Source organism: Mirounga leonina, unplaced genomic scaffold, assembly GCF_011800145.1.
Source record: "Mirounga leonina isolate KUSES-001 unplaced genomic scaffold, KU_Mleo_1.0 Mir_129, whole genome shotgun sequence".
Classification (NCBI taxonomy): Eukaryota; Metazoa; Chordata; class Mammalia; order Carnivora; family Phocidae; genus Mirounga; species Mirounga leonina.
The window spans coordinates 21,399,254-21,426,963 of record NW_023270323.1 but is presented as its reverse complement, the minus strand read 5'-3'; the positions used below and the strand labels follow the sequence as shown (position 1 = coordinate 21,426,963).

General features: G+C 38.2%; 1 protein-coding gene across 3 annotated transcripts; it reads left to right on the top strand.

The window, feature by feature from the left end:
• Positions 1–22: 22 nt before the first annotated feature.
• THAP6 (THAP domain containing 6) lies at positions 23–25,898 on the top strand. 3 transcript variants are annotated; one of them, XR_004679205.1, is made up of 6 exons: positions 23–104; positions 1,011–1,113; positions 2,309–2,516; positions 9,239–9,364; positions 20,889–21,546; positions 25,351–25,898. XR_004679205.1 is itself a non-coding variant. In XM_035004793.1 (5 exons), exons 2-5 carry the CDS (start codon positions 1,034–1,036, stop codon positions 21,141–21,143), a joined length of 669 nt encoding a protein of 222 aa, XP_034860684.1. In that variant the 5' UTR covers positions 23–104; positions 1,011–1,033; the 3' UTR covers positions 21,144–23,677. The 3 variants fall into 3 exon arrangements, 2 of the variants coding, with proteins under 2 accessions (XP_034860684.1, XP_034860685.1); XM_035004793.1 differs by lacking the exon at positions 25,351–25,898 and having other exon boundaries at positions 20,889–23,677; XM_035004794.1 differs by lacking the exons at positions 1,011–1,113; positions 25,351–25,898 and having other exon boundaries at positions 31–104; positions 20,889–23,677.
• Positions 25,899–27,710: the final 1,812 nt, after the last annotated feature.

Genomic DNA, 27,710 nt, shown 5'->3' with positions numbered 1-27,710 from the left:
GTGACCCGGGGCAGCCGGATTTCCGGTTCCCGGGGCTACGGGGCGGAAGTGAAGGGAAATGCAATCTCTGTGTTCGACGTTAGTCGCTGACTTCGCTGCTAACGGTAATAACTCTTAGGTTGCTTCTCCTCCCCCCACCCACCCCCATCGCTACTCGCCCAAACTCTGGGCGTGGTTCGGGGCGAGGTGGACCTTAGCGGCGCGGAGACGCCCGGTGGGCCCCCTCACCCCGAGGAAGGGACGCTCTCCGGCCGCATCCGCACCTGTGACAGGGCGGCCCCTCCTTTTCTCCCTGCGGCGGCCCGGAGCCTCGAGAAAGGGGCGGAGCTCCGCGGGACCCTGGGCTCTGAGCCGGCTACCTGCGCGCGCTGCTCCTGCAGCTGCTAGGCGCCAGGGTCCTCGCCGACCGTTCGAGCTGCTGCTTTTACTCGTTCTTCATTCCTTCCAAATATGCATTGACGTTTACTATGTGCCAGTCACCAGTTAAGCATGGGGACAAAAAGCGAGAAAAAACACAAGCCCCACCATGCCCTCTTGGAACTCCCACACTAGTAAGGGAGAAAGACATTAATCAGAGAATCACTGAAATAAGATTACAACTTTGAGAAGTGCTAGGTAGAAGTGTGTGTTCTATGAGAGCTAATGCTAGATGCGATCTGATTGAATCTGAGTGTCAAGGAAGGTTTCCCTGGGAAGCAACACGTAGCTAAAAGATGAGAAGAAGTTAGTATGCAAAGGCCTTGTGGCACGGTGCCTGTAAGAAGCCGCGGAAGGGAAATGTACAAGACTGCAGGATTGACTCAGACACCTCAGAATGCGTAGTGAAATACGACTTGCCTTATAAAGAGCCAAGCCCCTGGAAAATTTTTAAAGCTGCCGGTGTTGGAAGAAAATATTTGCCTTTGGCTTTCTAGCATGGTTTCACAGTACCTAAAAACATGCTGGGAAAAGTAAATATGTTGCCCTTAGCTTTGAAGTTACTAACTCTTACCGTTTTAATTTTCTTTCAGTTCTGTTATGAGTTGCTAAAATCATGGTGAAATGTTGCTCGGCCATTGGATGTGCTTCCCGCTGTTTGCCAAATTCCAAGTTAAAAGGACTGACATTTCATGTGTAAGATTTTGCTGTAGTTAAGCCAAGTACTTCTGACTGTTATAAAAAGCCAAAGACAGTTCCACTTAAATCTTCAGTTTTGATCTTTAGTTCCCAAATCTGTAAATAGCTTTTTTAGCTCAATTTGAAGTGACAGTGGTAATTTACATTTTTATAATTTAGTTTAAAAGTTTAAGATACCTGCCAAGGTATCAGAGGCTAGTAAACAAAAATATCAAGCTCATTTTTGCTAATATTATTACTTTGCATTTTAACATACCTTCAAAGAAATTCAGTTTTGTTTACATGGAGTTTACAACCTGAAGCAAGAAAGGATCTTTGCCCAAATATGTCCTGTCCTTTCTATTTAGAAATAGATCAAACTTATGTTGTAGAGAAAAAAATATAAATTACAAGCTCAGACCAAGGGTTCTTTAGCAGTATTACCAATAAATCAAGATGTTCCAAATTTTCTATTTTAGCCATTCTTCTGACAGCAAAGGAAAGGAGTAATAAGATTTAATAATTATTCATTTGCTAAAGGTTTATTTTGCTGCTTTTGCGCCAGGCACTGTGCTACGTGCTAGAGAAAGATCTGTTAACTACTTTGCTACGTATGAGGAAACAAAAAATGAGTACATGTACCCTACCTTTTCCAAAAAAGATTTGAATCAGTTTGGAAAATTGAAAAGATACGGTTATTGGTTTCCAGATCTCTCAAAATAGTTCTTATCTCTAGAACTTCAAACTCTGCAGCAGTTCTTTGCCTCATTCACTCAGCATTTATAGGCCTGTTGTGTATTAAATGCTCTACTAAACAACTTTCTGATGCTGACAGAAGAATGAAAGTACAAGGTACTCTATTCATCTGGGATAAATTCTGGATATCGCTTCATGTAGGCAAAGGCCGAAGTGATATTATCACGTATAGATGAAGAAAAATCTCCAGTTGTGGGTCTTCCTATAATATCCATTGAAACTTTTCTTCTTTATAATATGAAGAAAATTGAAATGAGGGCTGTATTTCTGCAGCATGATTGGTAGAAAAATCTATTAAAACTGAAAGTTCTGAAAGCATGCTTCATGATGGCTTCCTGAATATTCCATTTCCCAAGAGTAATAACAAACTCATCAATGAACCAGTTTAGTCCAGCCTTAATTCAAGTATCTATCAATAGTGTTCAATTTTAAAATACTTTTTGTATTTTTTTTCTAGATTCCCCACAGATGAAAACGTCAAAAGAAAATGGGTATTAGCAATGAAAAGACTTGATGTGAATGCTGCAGGCATTTGGGAGCCTAAAAAAGGAGACGTGTTGTGTTCAAGGCACTTTAAGAAGACAGATTTTGACAGAAGTGCTCCAAATATTAAACTGAAACCTGGAGTCATACCTTCTATCTTTGATTCCCCATCTCACTTACAGGTTTGTGTATGAGACACTGCTTACCATCATTACTCATTTTTTATGGTACTGTTGAAGAACCTTTACCACTCAGGCTAACATTTTATTGTTTGCTTATTCCTCTGAAATCCATTTTTTGAGTTTTTGTATTTGTAAGCTACTGCTTCAGCTTTCGTAATATGTAGTAGGAGTATTTTACCAGTAACCACTCAGAAATATTTGTATGTTACTAAGATTTGTTGAAGGAGACTGACTTTAGGAGTTAACATAACTCAGGATTTGTATCTAAACAATGGAGGAAAATAAGAGGGTTGAACTGAAGTTCCAAGTTGCCAGTCCTCCTCATACTGGAGCAAAAGTCAAGAGCAGAGCCACTAACAGGACCAAAGCATACTTTAGAGCTACATACATTCAAGCTTAAAGCCTAGGTAGAACTAAAAGGAAGAAAAACAAAACAGATGAGAACAGGAGAATGAAAGGAGAGAAAAGGTGAGAAAAAGAAAAGGATTGTATAAGTAAAATCTAATTGAATTTTGTGTTTTTTCTCAGTGGTATTAGTGTTATAGATTGACTGCCTTGCCTTTAGTATCTCTCTTAATATACGGTAAAGTGTTTCTAGTAACCATAGAGTAACTGATTCCAGTGTAGAAAATTCAGGGAGAGCCTGTGGGTTCCCAGACAGTAATGAACCTCCACTGAAAGGTACCTCCTTCCCAACAGCTGAAAATAAGGGAAGTATAGAAGGTCTTTGACTTACAACTTTTCAACTTTATGATAGTGCAAAAGCAATATGCATTCAACAGAAACCATACTTTGAATTTTTAATTTTCATCTTTTTCTGGGCTAGTGATATGCAGGATGCAATACCATACTCCTATGGTGCTAGGCAGTGGGAATGAGCTGCAGCCACGTGGTCACAAGGATAAACAACCAATACACTAACAACTATTCTGTACCCATACAACCAGTCTGTTTTTCAGTTTCAGTACAATATTCAATAAATCACATGAGACATCAATACTTCATTATAAAATAGGCTTGGGGCACCTAGGGGCTCAGTTGGTTAAGCATCCAACTCTTGATTTCTTTTTTTTTCTTTTTTTTTTAATGTGTTAACTAAGTTTATTGTGGTAATCATTTATAGTATAAACATGTCAAATCATCACACTGTACACCTTAAACTTATACGTTTCATGTCAATTATATACATATTTTTAAATTTTATTTTATTTTATGATGCTATGTTAGTCACCATATAGTACATCATTAGTTTATGATTAGTAGTGTTCCATGATTCATTGTTTGCATATAACACCCAGTTCTCCATGCAATACGTGCCCTCCTTAATACCCATCACTGGGCTAACCCATCCCCCCACCCCCTCCCCTCTAAAACCCTCAGTTTGTTTCTTGGAGTCCATAGTCTCATGGTTCATCTCCCCCCTCTGATTCCCCCCTGCCCAACTCCTGATTTATGCTCAGGTCATGATCTCAGGGTTGTGAGATCGAGCCATGTGTTGGACTCCATGCTGGGTGTGGAGCCTGCTTAAGATTCCCCCCCTCCCTCTCCCTCTGCCCCTCCCCTCCTTGCTCTCACTCTTGCTCCCTCTCTCTCTAAAAAAATAAAAACATAAAATAAAAAATAAAAGAGGCTTTGTGTGAGATAACTTTGCTCAACTGTAGGCTAATGTAAGTGTTCTGAGCATGTTTACAGTAGGCTAGGCTAACTATTCTGTTCAGTAGGTTAGGTATATCAAATGCTTTTTCAACTTAGAGTATTTTACATTTACATAACCCCATCATAAGTCAAGGAAGATCTGTAATCCACAAGTGTACCTGCTCCTATGTGGTCTTGGCCACTATACCACTGTCTTTACTTGGTCATATTCCAGTGCCTGAGTGATCAAGTAGAGACTGCCTCACTCTCTCCCATATTAATAAATGTACAATATCTTGTGCAATTTGTTGTGAAGGTTTTTTTTTCCCTTATAGCAAGTGTCATCTAGCTTTAATGTTGAGAACCTTAAGAAATGTGGGCATAATTAAATAAACCATAAGTTACTGACTTTCAAAAACTATTTATATCCTTGTAACAAAAGAAGTTTTTCATTATAGGAAATTAGATGATGGAAGCAAAAAGAAAATAAAAATTAACAATCATCAGGGGCGCCTGGCTGGCTTAGTTGGTAGAGCATGCGACTCTTAAATCTCAGGGTCCTGTGTTCAAGCCCCATATTGGGCATGGAGCCTACTGTTAAAAAAAAAAAAAAAAGTGGGCGCCTGGGTGGCTCAGTCATTAAGCATCTGCCGTTGGCTCAGGTCATGATCCCAGGGTCCTGGGATCGAGCCCCATATCGAGCAGGAAGCCTGCTTCTCCCTCTCCCACTCCCCCTGCTTGTATTCCCTCTCTCACTATGTATCTCTGTCAAATAAATAAGTAAAATCTTTTAAAATATATATATTAAAAAAATTAACAATAATCACATCCAAAGATAATATTTTTAACACTTCAGTGTGTATCTTTCCAGTCATTTGTGTATGTATATAAATTCATCTATAAATATTCTTACAAAAATATAAGTACACTGTAGATTTGAACCTTCAGCAACAGAGTTTGAATGCATGGGTCCCTTTATACACAGATTTTTTTCAATAAATAACAGTATAGTACTATAAACATTTTTTCTTCCTTAGGATTTTAATAACATTTTCTCTAGTTTACTTTATTGTAAGAATACAGTATAGAATACATATACAAAATATGTGTTAATCAACTATTTGTGTTGTCAGTAAAGCTTCCAGTCTACAAACAATAGATAGTTAAGTTTTGGGAGAGTCAAAAGTTATACACGGATTTTCAACTGTGCAGGGGAGTTGGTGCCTTTAACCGTGCATTGTTCAAGGATTAACTGTATATCCTTTCTTAATTTGCTTCCATATCTCTCCCCCCACCTCGCTCTCATCTCAACATTTATATAGTGTTTATTATGTGCCAGGCACTATTCTAAGCACCTTATATGTAAACTCATTTAGTCTTCTTAACAACCATGTGAAATAAATACTATTATTACTCTCATTTTACTACTTGAGGAAACTTAGGTCCAGAGAGCTGGAATACCTTCCCCAGGGTGGCACAGCTATTAAATGGTGGAGGCTGAATTTGAACCCAGTCATTTTGGCTCCAGAGTCCACTGTTAACTACTACTTTCCAGGATGTTAAATGTTTTTCCATAACAATGGCTTTCAAACTTTAGTCTATATAAGAATTATCCAAGGAGCTTGTTTAAAATGGAGAATCCAGGACACCTGGGTGGCTCAGTCGGTTGAGCAACCTACTCCTGGTTTGGCTCAGGTCATGATCTCTAGGTCATGAGATGAAGCCCTGCATAGGGCTCCATGCTCAGCAGGGAGTTTACTTGAAGATTCTCTCCCTCTGCCCCTCCCCCTGCTCACACTCTCTCTCTCTCTCTCTAAAATAAATAAATCTTTTTTAAAAATAAAATAAAATGGAGAATCCTGTGCCCCAGATAATGTGATTCACTAAGTTTGGGCTAGAGTCCAGAAAGCTGCACATTTTAACAAGCATCCCACACAATTGTGTTGCAGATCTACAGATAATATTTTTAAGAGAAACCTATATAGACATCAATTTTTATTGATTATTATTTTAGTATAAAGTTTATATTAAAATATACATATGGGAAAGTGCACACATCATAAATGTACCTAGCAATAGTCATAAAGTGAATTAACTCCCTTTAAACCAAGATATAAAATATTACCAGCACCCCAGAAGCCTCCTTCATGCTCTTTTCTAGTCACTCTACCCCCAAAGGTAAATACTATCCTGACTTTTATCACTGTCTCTCATATAAATCGAGTCAGTATGTACTCTTCTTTAGCTCAACATTTTGTATGTGTGATTCGCCCATGTTTGTTTTTTTTTTTCCAAGATTTTATTTATTTGAGAGAGCACGAGAGGGGGCAGGGTCAGAGGGAGAAGCAGACTCCCCACTGAGCAGGGAGCCCAATGCGGGACTCGATCCTGGGACTCCAGGATTATGACCTGAGTGGAAGGCAGACGCTTAACCAACTGAGCCACCCAGGCACCCAGTGTTGTAGTATGTGATAATAGTCCATTTACTTTCTTTGCAATATAGTATTCTATTATCTAAATAAACTATAATTTTGCTTTTCTACTGTTGATAAACATTTGGGTTTTCACTTCAGGTCTATTATGAATGATGCAACTCTGAGTGTTTTTGTCCATGTGCCTTTGGGTGCACATAGGTTCACATTTCTGCTGAAATGAAACCTCTTCTGAAGTGGAACTGCTGGGTCCTAGGGTTGTGTATGTCCAGCTCAAGCAGTATTGCCATCATTTTCCAAAGTGGTTTTGCCAATTTGTAGTCTCACCATCCACATATAAATGTTCCTCTGGTTCCATATCCTTGTCAGTACCTGGTGGTATCAGTTTTACAAAACATATTTAGTGACCATGTAGCAATTGATTTGATGTAGGAACAACAGTTTATGTAACCAATTACTATTGTATATAGGTTATCATCACTTACTATTTTAAACAGTGCTGTGATGAACATTATTCTAGCTGAATCTTTGTACATATCCTTATTGTCTCAAACTAAATTCCTGGAAATAAAATTGTTGCATCAAAGATTACACACATTTTTAAAGCCTTTGCTTTTGATACAGATCCCCAAAGGCCCACCAGAAAGCTTATACCAATCTACTCCCCTATTACCTTTGCATGAAAGTATCCATCCACCCTAGTCCTCAGAGTAAGTTGTGTTTTTAACCTTTGTTAAAATTGATAGGCAAAAATGGCATTTTAATTTATTTTTAATTTATTTTTGAATATTGGTCTCTACATTTTTTATGCATTTATTAGACATTTATATTTTTTCTTCTGTGGGTTACTTATTGAGGTCCTTTTCTCTCTTCATCTTTTTCTAAACTACATGTAAAAACACTACATATTGAAGATACGGATTATTTAACTGGCATCTGTGTTGCAATTACTTTTTGCTGTTTTTAGTACTAATTATCAGGTTGGTTTCAGTTTTCTGTTTTGTTTGAAATTCAGATGTCTCTTTTAAATAGTCAGTTCTATATTTTCTATTGAATTATCTGCCTTTAGCCTTCCCCACCTTAAGATAATATAAATATTCCCTATTTTTTTCTACTTTCTAAGGATTTTCATTTTTACATACATTTTCAGTGCTAGAATTTCAACATGATTTATTACATATTAAGGATATAACTTTTTCTTAATTCATTTTTACATGATTTATAGCCTTTCTCTTTTTTTAAGTATTTTTTTTAAGATTTTATTTATTTATTCGAGAGAGAGCAAGAGGGAGAGCACAGAGAGACTGAGAGGGAGAAGCGGACTCCCTGCCAAGCAGAGAGCCTGATGCAGGACTCAATCCCAGGACCCCGAGATCATGACCTGAGCCAAGGCAGACGCTTAACCGACTGAGCTACCCAGGCGCCCCTATAGCCTTTCTTCACTTATTTTTTTTAAAGATTTTATTTGAGAGAGAGAGAGAATGGGTGCATGCGCATGTGCGTCTGAGGTGGGGGGAGGGGCAGAGAGACAGAAGCAGGCTACCCACTGAGCGCAGAGCCAGAGGCAGGGCTTGATCTCAAAACCCTGAGATCATGACCTGAGCTGAAACCAAAAGTCAGATGCTTAACCAACTGAGCCACCCAGGCACCCCAGCCTTTGTCCACTTATTTAGACTGCAATTTTTTTTCCTAAAGCCTTTTATCCACTTGATCTATTTCTAGATTTTCCTGTCTCATCTTTAAGAGGGTAGCACATTCTATTAACTATTGTTACTGAGTAATGTATCTTTAATAAGTGGTAGGACATATTCTTTCTCAATAGCACTCTTATTTTTTTTAGGAAAATTTGTGTTTCTAGATGAACTTTAGAGTTATTTTCAGGAAGTTCCTTTAAACTAATCGCAGAGACTAAACTCGTACTGTTGTTGCTATGTTATATGTGGACCAATATTGCCTGTAAAAAGATTTTATATATAAAAAAGGGCAATATTGGTCTATACACTACAGAATACCATATAATACATACTAGTTCATATGCTAGAACATCAGCTCTAGTCTCCTAGCGGCCAATAAAAAGAATAGAATACATTGGGTTACCTGGTTTGCACAGTCAATACATTTTCTTAAAACTCATGCTCTCTGTTAAGGAGAAGCAAAACATTTTTCAGCAATAGCTATGAAAAGAATGTTTCTCTTGAGGCCTCTTAAAGGAGACATTGCCTAATGTAGTGGACAAGACCTCAGTAACATCCTTAAAGTAAACATGACAGCCAATTTCGTATTAAAAATGCTGTCTCTTTTACAAGCTGAGTGCATACCACCAGAAAACAATTTAAAATAAAATTTGAGAGTGGATGTAAGCACTTCAGACCAAATCTGCCTCTCTATGGTGGCCTCTCTTGACCTGGGGCGGGGGATGGGGAAAGGGGATCTCTAGGTTATTTGGAGGATTGTATGAATGGCAAATTATTTTTTAATAAATACTAGTTTGTATTAAAAAAATAATAATCTCAAAGGAATTTAAAATTTACTGAGTTTTTCAAGCAGTGTCCATAAAAATAAATACTGTATTCCACTACACAAATTTAAGAAGGAATAAAAATTTTAAAAAGGACAGAAGTATCTACAATAATTGTTATTAACTCTTCTTAACAGGGGAAAAGAGAAAAACTTCATTGTAGAAAAAACTTCACCCTCAAAACCCTTCCAGTCACAAACCACAATCATCAGCTTGTTGGTGCTTCCTCATGTACTGAAGAATTCCAATCCCAGTTCATTTTTGTAAGTAAAATTACTTACTGACCTAATGCTGATGTTTTTAAGATAATATGTCTTCTCCATTAGGATTAGAGTAGAGGTTTAGGTGTTTGAGATAGAGATAGAGATATAGATATAGATATAGATATAGATATAGATATAGATATAGATATAGATATAGATACAGATACCATGTCCAAAAATAATATTGCTTCCCAGGGCCATTATAATTTTTATATATGCAGTAATAATATAGAAGTAGTTAATCCTTTGGTTACATATTTAGTTGAAAGAATGCTTTCACACAGATATATTTACCAAGAAAAATGCAATAATTAATTCCTCCCTTTAGGTACTGTATCTTCTACATGAAAATATCTAATAAAAAATATAGTTACCTCTTTAGGTTTTCTTAAAGAACAGTCATACACATACAGAGTTTTCAAGCTTGCATTATTATTCATCTCATTGTGTATTCCTGTTAGAGCCATACCTGGAATCCAGATCTGTTTTACTTTCTTGATTACTATAGCTTTATAATAATTCTTGAAATCAGGCAGTGTTTGTCTTCCAACTTTGTTACTTTTCAAAGTTGTTTTGAATATTCTAGATCTTTTGCATTTTCATGGGAATTTTAGAATCACTTTATAAGGATTTCTACAAACATTCCTGCTGGAATTTTAACTGGGATTGTGTTGAATCTACAGATTCCATTTGGGAAGAATTGACATCTTAATGAAACTATTTTAAGTCTTTGAACCTGTGAACTCAATTGTATCTCTACATTTATTTATGTTTTGAACTTCTCTCAGCAACATTTTGTAGTTTTCAATGTACCAGTCTTTCGCTTTGTCAGATTTATCCCTAAGTATTGTATGTGGTTGGATGCTATTATAAATGGTGTTGTTTTGTTTTTACTGATAGTATATGGAAGTTGATTTTTGTATGCTGATCTTGTATTTGGCAAACTTGCTAAAATCACATATTAATTATAAAAGCTTTTTATAGAGGCTAATAGATTTTCCACATAATCATATTGTCTGTCTTTAAAGACAGTTTTAATTCTTCCCTTCCAATACGAGGCCTTTTATTTCTTTTTCTTGCTTTATTGTACTGCTTTGAACTTCCAGGGCTATGCTGAATAGAAATATTTAGAGCTGATCTCCAGGCTTTCTCCTAAAATCAGGCTTTGCTCCTGATTTTAGAAAGCAGGCATTCAGTCTTTCACCACTAAATATGTTAACTGTAGGTTTTTCATAAATGCCTTTTATCAGATTAAGGAAGTGCCTTTCTGTTCTAGTTTGGTGAGAGTTTTTATCAGAAGTGAATGTTAGTTTTGTCAAATGCTTTTTCTGTATCGAGATCATGTGGTTTTCTTTTGTAGTTTGTTAATATGATTAGTTATATCAATTGATGTTTGAATATTAAACCAGCCTCATAATAAACTCTACCTCATGCTGTGTTATCATTTTTATATATTGTTGGATTAGATTTGCTAAAATTTTGTTTAGAATCTTTCCTTGTATGTTCAGTCAGGATATTGGGCTGTAGTTTTCTTTCCTTGTAATGTCTTTGTCTGGTTTTAGAATCAAAATAATGCTGACCTCAATGAATAAGTTAGAAAATATTGCCTCCTTTTTTGATTTTCTGGAAGAGTTTGTATAGATTCGTTATTATTTCTTCCATAAGTATTTGATAGAATACCCCAGTAAAACTATCTGAGCATGTGGTGGGAAAAGTTTTTTTGGTAGCTTGTATCCTCCAAGGGATTTGTCCATTTTATCTCAGTTGTCAAGTTCATTAGTTTAAAATTTGTTCATAATATTTGCTTATTATCCTTTTAACATATATAGAATCTGTAGGGATATTATCCCTCCCATTTCTGATATTGGCAGTTTGTTTCTGTTCTCTTTTATTGCTGATCAGTCTGCCTAGAGATTTCTCAATTTTATTGATCTTGTCAAAGAACTAGCTCTCATTGATTTTCTTGCTTTTTTGTTTTTGTTTTCTACTTGACTGATTTCCATTCATCTTTATTATTTTATTTTTTCTACTTCAGTAAAATTTGCTCATCTTTTTCTAGTTTCTTAAAATGAAAGCTAAGGTCATTGACTTGAGGCTTCTTCCTTTCGAATATAGGCATTTAGTGACATTAATTGCTTCCTAAGTATTGCTTTAACAACCCTCCATAAATGTCTTCATTTTCATTTAGTTCAGGATATTTCCAAATTCCATTTGGATTTGTTCTTTGAATTATTTAGAAGTGTGTGCCATATAGTTTCCAAATATTGGGGAATTTTCCAGTTACCTTTCTATTAATTTCTAATTTAATTATATTGTAGTCAGAGAATATAGGTTGTATGGCTTGAAATATTTTTAAATTTATTGAGACTTGTAGTCTAGAATATGGTCTATCTTGGCAAATGTTCTGTGTGCATTTGCAAAGAATGTACATTCTGCTGATGTTGGCTAGAATGTCTTAGAAATATCCATTAAGTCAAATTGTTTATAGTGTTGTTCACTTTTCATCCTTACTAAACTTCTGTCTGCTTGCTCTATTATTGAGAGAGGAATTTAATCTTCTGGTAATCTTCTAATTCTCCTTGAAGTTGTCAGTTTTTACTTGTTATGTTTTACAGCACTGTTATTGGGTACTAAATATTTAGGATTGTTATGCCTTGATAATTTAACCCTATTATTATTAGGAAATGGCCTTCTTTTTTTTTTTAATTTAATTTTATTATGTTATGTTAATCACCATACATTACATCATTAGTTTCTGATATAGGGTTCCCTGATTCATTGTTTGCGTATAACACCCAGTGCTCCATTCAATACGTGCCCTCTTTAATACCCATCATCGGGCTAACCCATCCCCCCACCCCCTCCCCTCTAGAACCCTCAGTTTGTTTCTCAGAGTCCATAGTCTCTCATGGTTCGTCTCCCCCTCCGATTTCTCCCCTCTTCATTTTTCCCTTCCTACTATCTTCTTTTTTTTTTTTTTTAACACATAATGTATTATTTGTTTCAGAGGTACAGGTCTGTGATTAATCAGTCTTACACAATTCACAGCACTCACCATAGCACATACCCTCCCCCATGTCTATCACCCAGCCACCCCATCCCTCCCACCCCCCACCACTCCAGCAACCCTCAGTTTGTGTCCTGAGATTAAGAATGCCTCATATCAGTGAGATCGTATGATACTTGTCTTTTTCTGATTGACTTATTTCGCTTAGCGTAATACCCTCTAGTTCTATCCACATCATTGCAAATGGCAAGATTTTGGTTTTTTTGATAGCTGCGTAATATTCCATTGTGTGTATGTATGTGTGTGTGTATGTGTGTGTATACCACATCTTCTTTGTCCATTCATCTGTTGATGGACAGCTTGGCTCTTTCCATAGTTTGGCTATTGTGGACATTGCTGCTATAAACATTGGTGGCATGTACCCCTTCGGATCACTATACTTGTATCTTTGGGGTAAATACCCAGTAGTGCAATTGCTGGGTCGTAGGGTAGCTCTATTTTCAACTTTTTGAGGAAGCTCCATACTGTTTTCCGGAGTGGCTGCACCAGCTTGCATTCCCACCAACAGTGTAGGAGGGTTCCCCTTTCTCCACATTCTCGCCAACATCTGTCGTTTCCTGACTTGTTAATTTTAGCCATTCTGACTGGTGTGAAGTGGTATCTCATTGAGGTTTTGATTTGGATTTCCCTGATGCCGAGCGATGTTGAGCACTTTTTCATGATTCTGTTGGCCATTTGGATGTCTTCTTCGCAGAAATGTCTGTTCATGTCTTCTGCCCGTTTCTTGATTGGATGGATCATTTGTTCTTTGGGTGTTGAGTTTAATAAGTTCTTTATAGATTTTGGATACTAGCCCTTTATCTGATATGTCATTTGCAAATATCTTCTCCCATTCTGTCGGTTGTCTTTTGGTTTCGTTGACTGTTACCTTTGCTGTGCAAAAGCTTTTTATCTTAATGAAGTCCCAATAGTTCATTTTTGCCTTTGTTTCCTCTGCCTTTCGCGATGTTTCTAGGAAGAAGTTGCTGCGGCTGAGGTCGAAGAGGTGCTGCCTGTGTTCTTCTCCAGGATTTTGATGAACTCCTGTCTCACATTTAGGTCTTTCATCCATTTTGAATCTATTTTTGTATAAGGTGTAAGGAAATGGTCCAGTTTCATTCTGCATGTGGCTATCCACTTTTGCCAACACCATTTGTTGCAGAGACTGTCTTTTTTCCATTGGACATTCTTTCCTGCTTTGTTGAAGATTAGTTGACCATAGAGTTGAGAGTCCATTTCTGGGCTCTCCATTCTGTTCCATTGATTTTTGTGTCTGTTTTTGTGCCAGTCCCATACTGTCTTGATGATTACAGCTTTGTAATAGAGCTTGAAGTCCCAAATTGTGATGCCACTGGCTTTGCTTTTCTTTTTCAACATCCCTCTGGCTATTTGGGGTCTTTTCTGGTTCCATACAAATTTTAGGATTATTTGTTCCATTTCTTTGAAAAAAGTGGATGGTATTTTGATGGGGATTGCATTAAATGTGTAGATTGCTCTAGGTAGCATTGACATCTTCACAATATTAGTTCTTCCAATCCATGAGCATGGAGCGTTTTTCCATTTCTTTGTGTCTTCCTCAATTTCTTTCATGAGTATTTTATAGTTTTCTGAGTACAGATTCTTTGCCTCTTTAGTTAGATTTATTCCTAGGTATCTTATGGTTTGGGGTGAAATTGTAAATGGGATCGACTCCTTAATTTCTCTTTCTTCTGTTTTGTTGTTGGTGTAGAGAAATGCAACTGATTTCTGTGCATTGATTTTATATCCTGCCACTTTACTGAATTCCTGTATGAGTTCTAGCAGTTTTGGGGTGGAGTCTTTTGGGTTTTCCACATAAAGTATCATACCATCTGCAAAGAGTGAGAGTTTGACTTCTTCTTTGCTGATTCGGATGCCTTTTCTTTTTGTTATCTGATTGCTGTGGCTAGGACTTCTAGTACTATGTTGAATAGCAGTGGTGATAGTGGACATCCCTGCCGTGTTCCAGACCTTAGGGGAAAAGCTCTCAGTCTTTCCCCATTGAGAATGATATTCGCTGTGGGTTTTTCATAGATGGCTTTTATGATATTGAGGTATGTACCCTCTATCCCTACACTCTGAAGAGTTTTAATCAAGAAAGGATGCTGTACTTTGTCAAATGCTTTTTCTGCATCTATTGAGAGGATCATATGGTTCTTGTTCTTTCTTTTATTAATGCATTGTATCACGTTGATTGATTTGCAGATGTTGAACCAACCTTGCAGCCCAGGAATAAATCCCACTTGGTCGTGGTGAATAATCCTTTTAATGTACTGTTGGATCCTATTGGCTAGTATTTTGGTGAGAATTTTTGCATCCATGTTCATTAGGGATATTAGTCTGTAGTTCTCCTTTTTGATGGGGTCTTTGTCTGGTTTTGGGATCAAGGTAATGCTGGCCTCAGAAAATGAGTTTGGAAGTTTTCCTTCCATTTCTGTTCTTTGAAACAGCTTCAGAAGAATAGGTATTAATTCTTCTTTAAATGTTTGTAGAATTCCCCTGGGAAGCCATCTGGCCCTGGGCTTTTGTTTGTTGGGAGATTTTTGATGACTGCTTCAATTTCCTTAGTGGTTATGGGTCTGTTCAGGTTTTCTATTTCTTCCTGGTTCAGTTTTGGTAGTTGATACATCTCTAGGAATGCATCCATTTCTTCCAGATTATCTAATTTGCTGTCATATAGTTGCTCATAATATGTTCTTGTTGTGATCGCTCCTCTTTCATTCATGATTTTATTTATTTGGGTCCATTCTCTTTTCTTTTTGATAAGTCTGGCCAGGGGTTTATCAATCTTGTTAATTCTTTCAAAGAACCAGCTCCTAGTTTCGCTGATCTGTTCTACTGTTCTTTTGGTTTCTATTCATTGATTTCTGCTCTGATCTTTACTATTTCTTCTCCTGTTGGGTTTAGGCTTTATTTGCTGTTCTTTCTCCAGCTCCTTTAGGTGTAGGGTTAGGTTGTGTGTTTGAGACCTTTCTTGTTCCTTGAGAAAGGCTTGTATTGCTATATACTTTCCTCTTAGGACTGCCTTTGCTGCATCCCAAAGATTTTGAACAGTTGTGTTTTCATTTTCATTTGTTTCCATGAATTTTTAGAATTTTTCTTTAATTTTCTGGTTGACCCATTCATTCTTTAGTAGGATGCTCTTTAGCCTCCATGTATTTGAGTTCTTTCCAACTTTCCTCTTGTGATCGAGTTTTAGTTTCAAAGCATTGTGGTCCAAAAATAGGCAGGGAATGATCCCAGTCTTTTGGTACTGGTTGAGACCTGATTTGTGACCTAGGTTGTGATCTGTTCTGCAGAATGTTCCATGGGCACTAGAGAAGAGTGTGTATTCTGTTGTTTTGGGATGGAATGTTCTGAATATATCTGTGAAGTCCATTTGGTCCAATGTGTCATTTAAAGCCTTTATTTCCTTATTGATCTTTTGCTTAGATGATCTGTCCATTTCAGTGAAGGGGGGTGTTAAAGTCCCCTATTATTATTGTATTGTTGTCGATGTGTTTCTTTGATTTTGTTATTAATTGGCTTATATAATTGGCTCCTCCCATGTTAGGGGCATAAACATTTACAATTATTAGATCTTCTTGTTGGATAGACCCTTTAAGTAGGATATAGTGTCCTTCCTCATCTCTTATTATAGTCTTTGGTTTAAAATCTAATTTGTCTGATATAAGGATTGCCACCTCACCTTTCTTTTGATGTCCATTAGCATGGTAAATGGTTTTCCACCCCCTCACTTTGAATCTGGAGGTGACCTTGGGTCTAAAATGAGTCTCTTGTAGTCAGCATATCGATGGGTCTTGTTTTTTTATCCAATCTGATACCCGGTGTCTTTTGATTGGGGCATTTAGCCCATTTACATTCAGGGTAACTATTGAAAGACATGAATTTAGTGCCATTGTATTCCTGTAAGGTGGCTGTTTCTGTATATTGTCTGTGTTCCTTTCTGGTCTATGTTCCTTTTAGGCTCTCTCTTTGCTTAGAGGACTCCTTTAAATATTTCGTGTAGGGCTGGTTTGGTGTTCACAGATTCTTTTAGTTTTTGTTTGTCCTGGAAGCTTTTTATCTCTCCTTCTATTTTCAATGACAGCCTAGCTGGATATAGTATTCTTGGCTGCATATTTTTCTCGTTTAGTGCCCTGAATATATCATGCCAGTCCTTTCTGGCCTGCTAGGTCTCTGTGGATAGGTCTGTTGCTAATCTAATGTTCCTAGGTTACAGACCTCTTGTCCCGAGCTGCTTTCAGGATTTTCTCTTTGTCTCTGAGACTTGTAAGTTTTACTATTAGATGTCGGGGTGTGGACCTATTTTTATTGATTTTGAGGGGGGTTCTCTGTGCCTCCTGGATTTTGATGCCTGTTTCCTTCCCCAAATTAGGGAAGTTCTCTGCTATAATTTGCTCCAGTATACCTTCTACTCCTCTCACTCTTTCTTCTTCTTCTGGGATCCCAATTATTCTAATATTGTTTCATCTTATGGTATCACTTATCTCTTGAATTCTGCCTTCATGATCCAGTAGTTGTTTATCTCTCTTTTTCTCAGCTTCTTCATTCTCCATCATTTGGTCTTCTGTATCACTAATTCTCTCTTCTGCCTCATTTATCCTAGCAGTTAGAGCCTCCATTTTTGATTGCACCTCATTAATAGCCTTTTTGATTTCCACTTGATTAGATTTTAGTTCTTTTATTTCTCCAGAAAGGGTTTCTCTAGTATCTTCCATGCTTTTTTCAAGCCCAGCTAGTATCTTTATAATCGTCATTCTGAACTCTAGTTCAGACATCTTACTAATGTCCGTATTGATTAGGTCCCTGGCAGTCAGTACTGCCTCTTGTTCTTTTTTTTTGAGGTGAGTTTTTCCTTCTTGTCATTTTGTCCAGAGGAGAATAGATGAATAAGAGACAAAATGCTAACAGGGTAACAACGACCCCAGAAAAATATACACTAAACAAATCAGAAGTGACCTTCCAGAAAGTGGTCACTTTTCTGTTCAGAGAGTTGCTGCTATTCTTTTCTTCGATCTCCTGTTGAGTTTGTAGGTGTTCAGAATGGTTTGATACCTATCTAGCTGAATTCCTAGGACCAGATGAAATTTAGGTCTCCTACTCCCCTGCTCTCTTGCTCCTCCCCGGAAATGACCTTCTTTATCCCTGGTAATGTTCTTTTGCTCTGAAATCTATTTTCTCTGATAGCAGTATACCCACTTTTTTCTTTTTCATTAGTGTTATATATTGGTAATCGTTCCCAACTTATGGTGATTTGACTCATGATTTTTCAACTTTACGATGGTGCAAAATCAGTGGACTTTCAATAGAAACCGTATTTCTTGTTTTTAATTTTCATCTTTTCCTGGGCCAGTGATATGTGTCACTATACTCTTTTATGATGCTGGGCAGTGGCAGCAAGCCAGTCACCCACACGATCACAAGGGTGAACAGTCAGTACACTTAGAACCATTCTGTGGCCATACAACCATTGTGTTTTTCACTCCCAATAATAGTTTTCAATTAATTACATGAGATATTCAACACTTTATTATAAAATAGGCCTTGTGAAACCCATCATAGGTGGAGGAAGGTCTGTATCTTTTTTCGCTCTTTTACTTTCAACCTATTTGGTTTGAAGTGCGTTTTTTTAGGTAGCTTATACTTTTGGGTCTTGATTTTTTTAATCTAATCTGATAATTTCAGCCTTTTACTTGGGTTATTCAGACCATTTACACTTAATGTGTTTATTGATATTGTTTGGTTTAGTTAAATCTGTCATCATATTTGTCTCCTACTTGTTCCATTTGTTCTTTGTTCCCATTTTCTTCTTTTTCTGCCTTTTTTTGGATTAATTGAATTTTTTTGGTTCCATTTTACATCCTTTTTTTGACTCATTGGCTGTAACTTTTTGTTTCATTTTAGTGGTTGCTTTTGAGTCTATAGCATTCATCTTTAAATTATCAAAGGCTATATCCAAGTGATATTATTCCACTTAACACATATCATAAGAATCTTAAAATCGTCTACTTTCATTTCCCTTCTCCCAATTTTTGTGTTACTGCTATCATACATTTCACTTTTACATATGCTATAAACCCCACACTACATTGTTAGAATTTTTGTTTTAACAATAAATTATCTTTTAAAGAGATATAAATAATAAGAAAAAAAGTCTTATACCTTACCCATGTAGTGGCCATTGCCAGGGCTTTTCATTCCTTGGGGTAAGTCTGTATTTCCCTCTGGTTTCATTCTGTCTGAAGAACTTTAATTTCTTACAGTGCAGCTATGCTGGTGATGAATTCTTTCAGCTTTTATATTTCTGGAGAAAAATCATTACTTAGTCTGTTTTTGAAAGATTTTTTTCATTAGGTATCAAATCCTAGGTTGATAGTTTTGGAGATTGTTTTTAGTTCTTCAAAGATGTTGCTCCACTGTATCCTCACAGACATTGTTTCTAATGCAAAATCTGTCATCTTTATCCTCTATATATCTAATGTTTCTTGTTTTCCTTGCTTTTAAGAATTTTTCTTTCCCAGTGGCTTGAATAATTTGATTATGATTTACCTTAGTTTAGCTTTCTTCATATTTCTCATGCTTGGGATTTTTGAGCTTCTTTATCTGTGGGTTTATAGTTTTCATCAAACTTGGACAAATTTTGGCCAAGGTTTCTTCAGATATTTCATTCTACCTCAACATTTCTTTCCATTCCTTCAGGGATTCTGATTGCATATGTATTAGGCTATGTGAGTCACACTACCACTCACTGATGCTCTCCTAATTTTTTGGTTTTTTCTAGTTTTGTCTTTCAATATTCCATTTTCTCTCTGTAGTCTATTCTGGATAGTTCATATTGCTGAGCCTTCACCTTCACTAATCTGCCATTAATTCCCTCCAATGTATTTTTCACCTCACACACTGTAGATTTTATCTCTAGATGTTCTATTTGTTTCTTTTTTATATCTTTCATGTCTCTGCCTAACTTTTTGAATATATAGAATACAATTTTAATAACTTTCTTAATTCCCTTATCTGCTAATTCCAACATTTGTGGCAGTTCTGGGTTAGTTTTCATTGACTGATTTATTTCTTATTATGGCTCACATTGTCCTATTTCTTTGCATACCTGATAAATGTTGTGTGCTGCACATTGTGGATTTTACTTTGCTGGATGCTGGATATTTTTGTACCCTGTATTCTTGAGCTTTGTTCTGGGATACCACAAAATTATTTGGAAACAGTTTGATCCTTTCAGGTTTTGTTTGTTAGGCAGGACTAGAAGAGTGTTCTGTCTAGGGCTATTTGTTCTCCACCACTGTGGCAAGACCGTTCTGTATACTCTACTCAATGCCCCATGAATCCTGGAATTTTCTAATCTGGCAGGAGTGGGAATAGTGGCCACGCCCTCTGAACACAGAGCACTGCTGGTCCTTTCTGGTCATTCTTTCCTCAGACTTGAGCAGTTCCCTACCTGTGTGCACTGAATACTAGAAGGGGAGCCTGTCAGGATCTTCAGAGTTCTCTCTCCTCTCTAGTACTCTCTCCTGTGAATGGTAGCCACTTTGGTCTTCCTGGACGCTCTGCACAATCTTCTCAGTCTCCCGAGCTCTGCAGCATACGCACTCTCCCAAGGCAATAAGCTGGGGCAGTCGGCCATAGGGCTCACCTCTTAGTTTCCCATCCCTCCAGGATTGCTGCCTTCCTTGCCTGATATCGGTTATCTTCGTAACCTTTTTTTATGCCTTTTAGCCACGTGTTGGGTTTTTTAGAGAGGAATCCATCCAATCTCTGTTATTTCATGTTGGCTACAAGCAAAAGTCCTCTTTGCTAATTTTAATATTAAATAACAACTTTTCAAGATTATTTTATAGTGCCTTTTTAAGATATGTCACTGTTACTTTCCCTATATTCAAATGAAAAAAAAGTATACCCAGCAAACTTAAGCATAGCCATAGTAAATATCAAGAGAGCTTAAATTCTCTCTCTAAAAGCCCCAAACCAGAGTCCTCTCTAAATATATAACACTCAGCCTGAGGACCTGCTCAAGTGCTCCTTTTCTGTCATCTCCTTTAACATGAATATTCATCAATATAAAATAAAATAGTTGAAAGTGTAATGATTAAAGATTTGTTGGTAGGTAAAACATAAACTTAGTGGCCCTACACCTAGGGAATGAAAGCTGGATAGTCATTACAAGTGTCATGTTCATAGCAGATATTTACCCCCCAAGGAGCAGCGCCTCCCCTCTGTAGATTCTGTACCCCTCGTGTTACGCCTAGCCTTAGATAAAGGAGGGAGGCACTAGGCACCCAAAATACTGCTTTTACCTGCATCTTCTTCCTGTGTTCTTTAAACCTCTAAGTATCACCAACTTAAAGATATCTAAGCATTGTGAATGGAAGAACAGCCTAGCTATAAGCTTTTATGTTAACTACTTGTCTCTCTGGTTTAATAACTTGGTGTTTATGTTTTTAGGAACATAGCTACAGTGTAATGGACAGTCCAAAGAAACTTAAGCATAAATTAGATCATGTGATCAGCGAGCTAGAGGATACCAAGAAAAGTCTGCGGAATGTTTTAGACCGAGAAAAACGTTTCCAAAAATCATTGAGGAAGACAATCAGGGAATTAAAAGATGAATGTCTCATCAGCCAAGAAACAGCAAATAGACTGGAAGCTTTCTGTTGGGAGTGTTGTCAGGAGAGCATAGAAAGAGACTATATTTCATGAAATAATTCCATGTTATGTTCTACCTAAAATTAACATTGGTACAGCTTTTTAGAAAATAATTCTCATTTGCCATCATTAAATATTATCCATCATTTAGAGTGCTTCTTTGGATCTCCCAGAGCATTATGCATTTAGTTGTTACCCAAAGATTTTTTTTGAAGATGTACAGAAATGTGTGCTAGTTATCATGTTTTTGTGTGATTTGTGACAATTATGTTTTTATAGAGCTAAACTAGTGCCAGGTCACTATCGTAAGATGTTAAAAGATCAAGAAGATTCCACAGGACTTAGGAAATGATATCAAATTAGTCACATTCAGCAATGGTAGTAGGAACTGGACTCTGCTTCAGCAGCATCAGATTTTTGGCTTCAAAGGAGTACCTTTACTTATGTATGCTTTATGGTAAGTATGTTGAATTATACTTTAAATGTATTTTACTATAAAGCAGAATTCATTTATAACACATGTCTATCTTGGATCCAATCCAAGGTGCTTTTGTTACTTGTAATACCAAAATATTTTTTTTACATAGCATCCCATAGTCCTGACCCTGAGAATCGCATATGGTACAGATCTGTTGGCTTATAAAGTTGTTCAGAACCAGGTTGAGAAGACCTCTGACAAGGTCTCAGTTTTTCAGTACGGTACATCGTTCCTCCCCTCTAGGAACACTTTGATATAAGCCCACATTGGTTTAAAAAGCGAAAAAGAGTACTAAATCTGATTTTTAAAGGTTGGTTGTGGACAGTTGTTCTGAACATTTTGTTTCATTATAAAGGAACGTCTTCAAAATCTAGACGCTAGTACTAGCTGAATATTTTTAATGCTCCTTTTTATTTTACAGAAAGTAATATTGCTGACATTTCTAAAATACAAAATATAGGTGAAATCATTAAAAGATAATGATACGGCTCTTCCAATTGCGATAGGATTTGGAGAAAGGGTTAGAATATTTTCCTGTAATTAGGAAAGTATACTATCCAAAGACTTTTGTTTAAAGAAAGAAGGTAAAGCAGCAGCTTTAGAATAGCTTCTAACTGAATATACAAAAGAAGAACCCTTAGCTAATTTTTTATCTAAGTGTCAGAAATTTAGCTTTTCTTCTAATTTCTTATTAAGAACAACTGAAATTAAGAATCAAAAATACTGTGGATTAGAATAAAAATTACCAGCCCACAGCCAAATTCTACTTTGAAACGCATGTACGTATTCAAACCTTGTTCAGATGTCTATGCTATAGTAGTTAGAATTTGAGTATCAATTGTTTCATTGTGTCAACTAGAAATGAATTGCATTTTGTGCTAACATATTCATGGAAATTTTGTGTTATATTAATATCAGTAAGAATATGGTCACTTGAATTTTCTTTGTATTCAAGAATTTTCTACGTGTTAATGCATGTTATATTTTTATGTAGGATTCCAAACCTTCCCTCTAAATGGGAACCTTCCCACATTTCAGAGGTCAGAATTATATTAAGAAGAAACACTGAGGTCATATCTTTTCACTACCTAGAAAAAAATCTCATTAGCTACCCATTATTTATTTTAGTTATTTAATTTTGAATTAATAACGGACATTCGAAGGGGAAGTTTGGGTGTGATCTTAGGTTTTATAGAGATACTGTGATAGAGATGGAGACTTATTTTGAGTATAAAAATTAAAGTCAGTGGACAGTGAAGAAAAGTAGGATCGATCCAAACACAGTACATCCAAATTCTGGCTCTCTACTGGCTGCTTAGAATGACTCCAGCCTGAGAGACCTTTCCAAGAGTCAAAGCCCAGTTTGAGCCTTGGTCACAGTTGCCACAGTCACTTTTACCACTTGTGTTCACAGTGAACTCAGCCCTTGTCTTCTTTGTCATTGGGCTTAGTATCACTGAGAGATAGGTGACTGAGAACAAAATATTGGTATCATCAAAGACCCGGAGCTACCCATTTGCTCTTTATTCTTATGGAGAAATGATTACCAATAAAAATCGGACATAAGAAATAGGGTTCTCCTCACCCGCCACCCCAAACAAATGCCTAGCCTAGACACAGTAAATACCTCAGTCCTCTGTTCCAGATATTCCAGCCTAGCCCAGGGAGAAACGGTCCTGTGCAGGGCAAACCAGTCACCCCATCCAGAGATGCCTCAGGCAGCTGAGGCCAGCCTAAGGGTTTCACTTTGCTTTAAAGCTTAGAGTAGCCTCTGGATCCTGGAACAAACCAATACACCAGTTAAACCTCAGCACCAAATCAGGTACAAAGGACTTGACATGGCATTTTTCTCCATATCAAGTTTAAATCGCTAGAAATAGACTTTGGTTGCTAAAGATAATCAGAATTATACCACAGTCTTTGGGAAAAGGTGAAGTGTATTAAAATATATATTTAGTTTTTAAAAAGGGTAAAATATTACAGAAATAATTGAGGAGTGAAGAATGCATTATTCATTTGAAAAATAAATATTTTCTCCCGTAATGTATGTGGGTTTTATACAGTTACCCAATAAAATGAGCAGAGAAAAATAAAGAGTATATATACTGTGGTTTTGCTTTCATTTCTTCTGCACTTTTTCCCTCCACCAATACCTCTAATATCATAGGGTCTGCTACGTTAGATGACCCAAGTGGCAGACCTGCTTTTACCACAATATGGATGTGCCATATTAGAGCCCTTTCCTGCTTGGGCTTCACTCAAAACTGGCAGCCTTTCGTGTCACCCAGTGTGACAGCTGAGAGCAGTATTTTTAGGTGTGAAATGTGCTCCCTTCTTTATAGTGGGAGATGTAGGTCATAATAATTTGTCTGTTACTTCGGAGGGGATATTTTAGCATGCCCCTGCTCCCTGGACACTCCTCCCCCCAAATTTTACTGATATGGTAGGCTTTGGAATGCATGGGGTTTGGTTTTTTTTTTTTTAAGATTTTATTTATTTATTTGACAGAGAGATAGAGAGCACAGGTAGGCAGAGTGGCAGGCAGAGGGAGAGGGAGAAGCAGGCTCTGCGCTGAGCAGGAAGCTGGACATGGGGCTCGATCCCAGGACCCCAGGATCATGACCTGAGCTGAAGGCAGCCACTTAACCGACTGAGCCACCCAGGTGCCCCGAGTGCATGGTTTTTATCTTACCCTCTAGAGCACATGTACTTTATCAAAGCCTCAGATTTACAAGTCACATCTTGCTCGTGCCATTGGATTAATATAATCCATCAGTTTGGTGACCTCAGTGACTCTCTGTAGGATATCTACCTGGTCTGGGTCTCTTTCTGTTATATTAGTAGAAGCCAGAGAGTTACATGGCCTTGTTGTTCATTCCATGTGAGTGTGAACTGTTTGTGATTCTGTTTTACAGGGATGGAAAAACATGTGCCCACCAGATAGGTAGTTACGTACCACGTACCCATAGCCATGTTAACCTGCTCTAGCAGGATGTCACATCTGGCGCAGCATCTGTAGTCGGGGCTCCTCCTCCATTGAATTTGCCTTAGTCCACTGTTATCTTGCAGGCTCTGTCTAAATTTTGCAGAATAAATAGAGCTATGATGAAGACTACCACTCCTGCATCTGGTATGTAGGGCTGTCAAGGTGGCACCTTAGCCAACTCCACAGAAAAATCTGAAGCTGAGCTGGTGAGGAGAAGGAGTTGACATAGCAGACCCGAGACTGCTGTCCTTAGAAAGGCCTGCCTACAGGGTTGGCTCTTGGCCGGCATCTGGTGGCTTCAGTTTCGAGAGGATTCCCGCCCTTCCAAACTGAGAAGAAGCTCACTGTGCCTAAACTGTTTGTAGAAACAGTATGGTTTGTAGTGAACACCTGCTTTCCTTCTGGGAGTCTGGAATTCGGGAATGTGTCAAGCAGGGCCCCTGCCTGTATGACGAGCCACAAATAAAACCTTAGACACTGAATCTTTAATGAGCTTCCCTGGTGGACAACATGTCATACCTGTTGTCCAGTTCAGTGCTTGTTGAGGGCCTGAGTCTGCGTCCAAAGAAAGAACTGCTCTATCCGTAGGAAGATCAAAGGTGTAATTGGCTCCTCCATTGGAGCAATGGGGGGAATGTGCTAGGCAGTAGCTAAGCAGAGCCAGGTTCCAGCTCCTGGAGGCAAGCCTGGGTGGGGCGTGGGCTGTCTGCACCCATTGCCTGCCTTCTCATAGGCCTCATGGCCTTCCTTTCATATCGCTTCCTCACCCTTCAGCACAGTTCTAATCATTGTTGCAGCATCTCTCACCTTCCTCCCCGCTGTGCTTCTGGTCATGGAATTGGGCCTGACGCAAGACAGGAGCTGGCAGAGGCAGAAAAGGAAGAAAAAAATGTCAGATCAAGACCAGGAAATCCAGGAGCAGAAGAAGATACACTTTGTAATCAAAGAACCACATGGTAATTAGTAGCACGAGCAACAGCAGTTGAAGAGCAAGTGCTGAACTGAGCACATTCAGTAATTCTACGCATTTCTCAAGTGCCAGGAACTGTGTGTCAGGGAGTGTGCTGGGCACTGCAGAAACAACAAAGACCCAGTTCCTGTCCTCAAGGAGGTTACAGACTAGTAACGAGTTCCAGACCCCGTAATCCGGGGACAGCAAGGAGGGCGTGTCAGGAGAAGAATGGGCTGTCTGAGGCCTTTCTCCGAACCGCTGTGCACTACTTTGTAGGACCACACACATGCTCAGATTCACATCACAACTTCTTAAAGCATCAGTCTAGGAGTCTCATTCTCAATCGTCTAATATTTGTCTTTGGCACATAGAGAAGTTTATAGACTAATAACACTCAGTGCAAAAACCCATCACATGTATGCCTTTTAAAGCCCATACCCTATCATGAGGGATACAAAAATGATAAGATGAAGGTATTCACAACCTACAGGGACACACAAGTATCTAACGAATGCAGAGAAGTGGCCAGTGTGGCAGGACTGTGGCAATTAAGGTGCCAGGACTGGGAGACTAATGGAACCTCAGAGTTCCAAAATGGAACATTAGTGTGTCAATGTGGGCGTTTTTCAAGTTCTGTCCCAGGACCTGGATTCTCTCTCTCTCTTTTTTTTTTTATAGAGAGCGAGAGCACAAGCAGGGCAGCGGCAGGCAGAAGGAAAAGCAGGCCCCCCGCCGAGCAGGGAGCCCGATGCGGGGCTCAGTCCCAGGACCCAGGGATCATGACCTGAGCCGAAGGCAGATGCTTAACAGACTGAGCCACCTAGGTGTCCTGGACCTGGATTCTCTTTGTACCTCTTCGGATATGAGAGTAGACCAAACCACCTGGGAGAGAGCCAAACAGACCTAGGTTCAAGGCCCAAGCCTGCCACTTTATTACATGTAGGACCAAGTTACTGAAACCCTCTGAGCATTTACAAAGTAGTAATACACCCAGTTGTGGTGAGAATTGTATTTAATTGTGTGCAAAATATAAAACATACAATGAGCTTTCATATATTATTTTTCTTTCTTTAAATCCCATGCCAAACGCATGGAAAAAGAAGATTAGAACAAGGAGAAGGGCAGAAGCAAGAGGGGAAATGCATTTCGTAGTGAACTGATGATGGTACAGACGATGGTGGCCTTAAATAAGCTTCTCTCTGTAGGGTAGCTCAAAAGCAGTCCCTCTGAAAGAGAAAACTGTCATCGCCATTCTCCTCTCCATCCTCCCACCTCAGCCCTGGAAAAGCCATTCAATCCAGATTCAATGTCTCATTTGTTCATTTGTTCATATAGCATCTTAGTGCTGCTCAAAATGTGGTTCACGGACCAGTGTACAAAGTAAGGAGCGCGCTCCAGAATATAAATCAACTATGTCACGAAGCACAGTCAGTTCAGTTAACATTTGTTTTAAAGATTTTCATATATTTATTTGAAAGAGAGAGTACAGAGGGAGAAGCAGACTCCCCACTGAGCAGAGAGCCCAACACTGGGTTCGATCCCAGGACCCTGAGACCATGACCTGAGCCAAAGGCAGACGCTTAACCGACTGAGCCACCCAGGCGCCCCTTCAGCTAACATTTTCATACCAAGACCTTTTCCCATGAATGAAACAGTATAATGCTTTACATTCTGGACCAAGTGCATTAGCTCATTCTGGACCAGTAAAAAAGAGTTCACAGGCTAGCAGCTTGGAGTAGCACTGTGTCAGAGTATCAGGTCACCAAATAGTCTTTGAACTAACCGTAGCTCCTTTGTGGTAGTCAGCAGCAGAGGAGTCCCGACAGATTCGTGTCCGATAATAAACTTCCCAAATCCCTGTGGTGGAGCTTGTGCAGTTGAAGGATATCGCATCTGACTCAGCAGATCTGACCTGGTGTTTTTTAAAATAGAAATGTTTTATTAAACAACGCTAGTGAGGTGTCCAGGCGGTGCAGGACGCTAACCACAAATACAGATGATGAGCACCTTGTGGAGACGGGCATTCAGCTACAGACCTGCCAGCAAAGGGTACTCAACAGACAATTTAAAATGAATGGTCCTGGTGCTTATAAAAAAGGTTGATTTTATAATGGTCCAAAATGTTGCCAGGCTACACACAGTGAAGGAAATTACCTCTGAAATCCTGAGGATTTCAACAAACGTTTTGGTTGCCACTCTATCACG

Bases quoted from the DNA above. Each gene is read 5' to 3' on its own strand.
- THAP6 (XM_035004793.1), top strand. From the start codon at position 1,034: ATGGTGAAATGTTGCTCGGCCATTGGATGTGCTTCCCGCTGTTTGCCA. The intron at 1,114-2,308 runs GTAAGATTTTGC...TTTTTTTTCTAG, and splicing joins AAAGGACTGACATTTCATGT to ATTCCCCACAGATGAAAACG. The intron at 9,365-20,888 runs GTAAGTAAAATT...TTATGTTTTTAG, and splicing joins TCCAATCCCAGTTCATTTTT to GAACATAGCTACAGTGTAAT.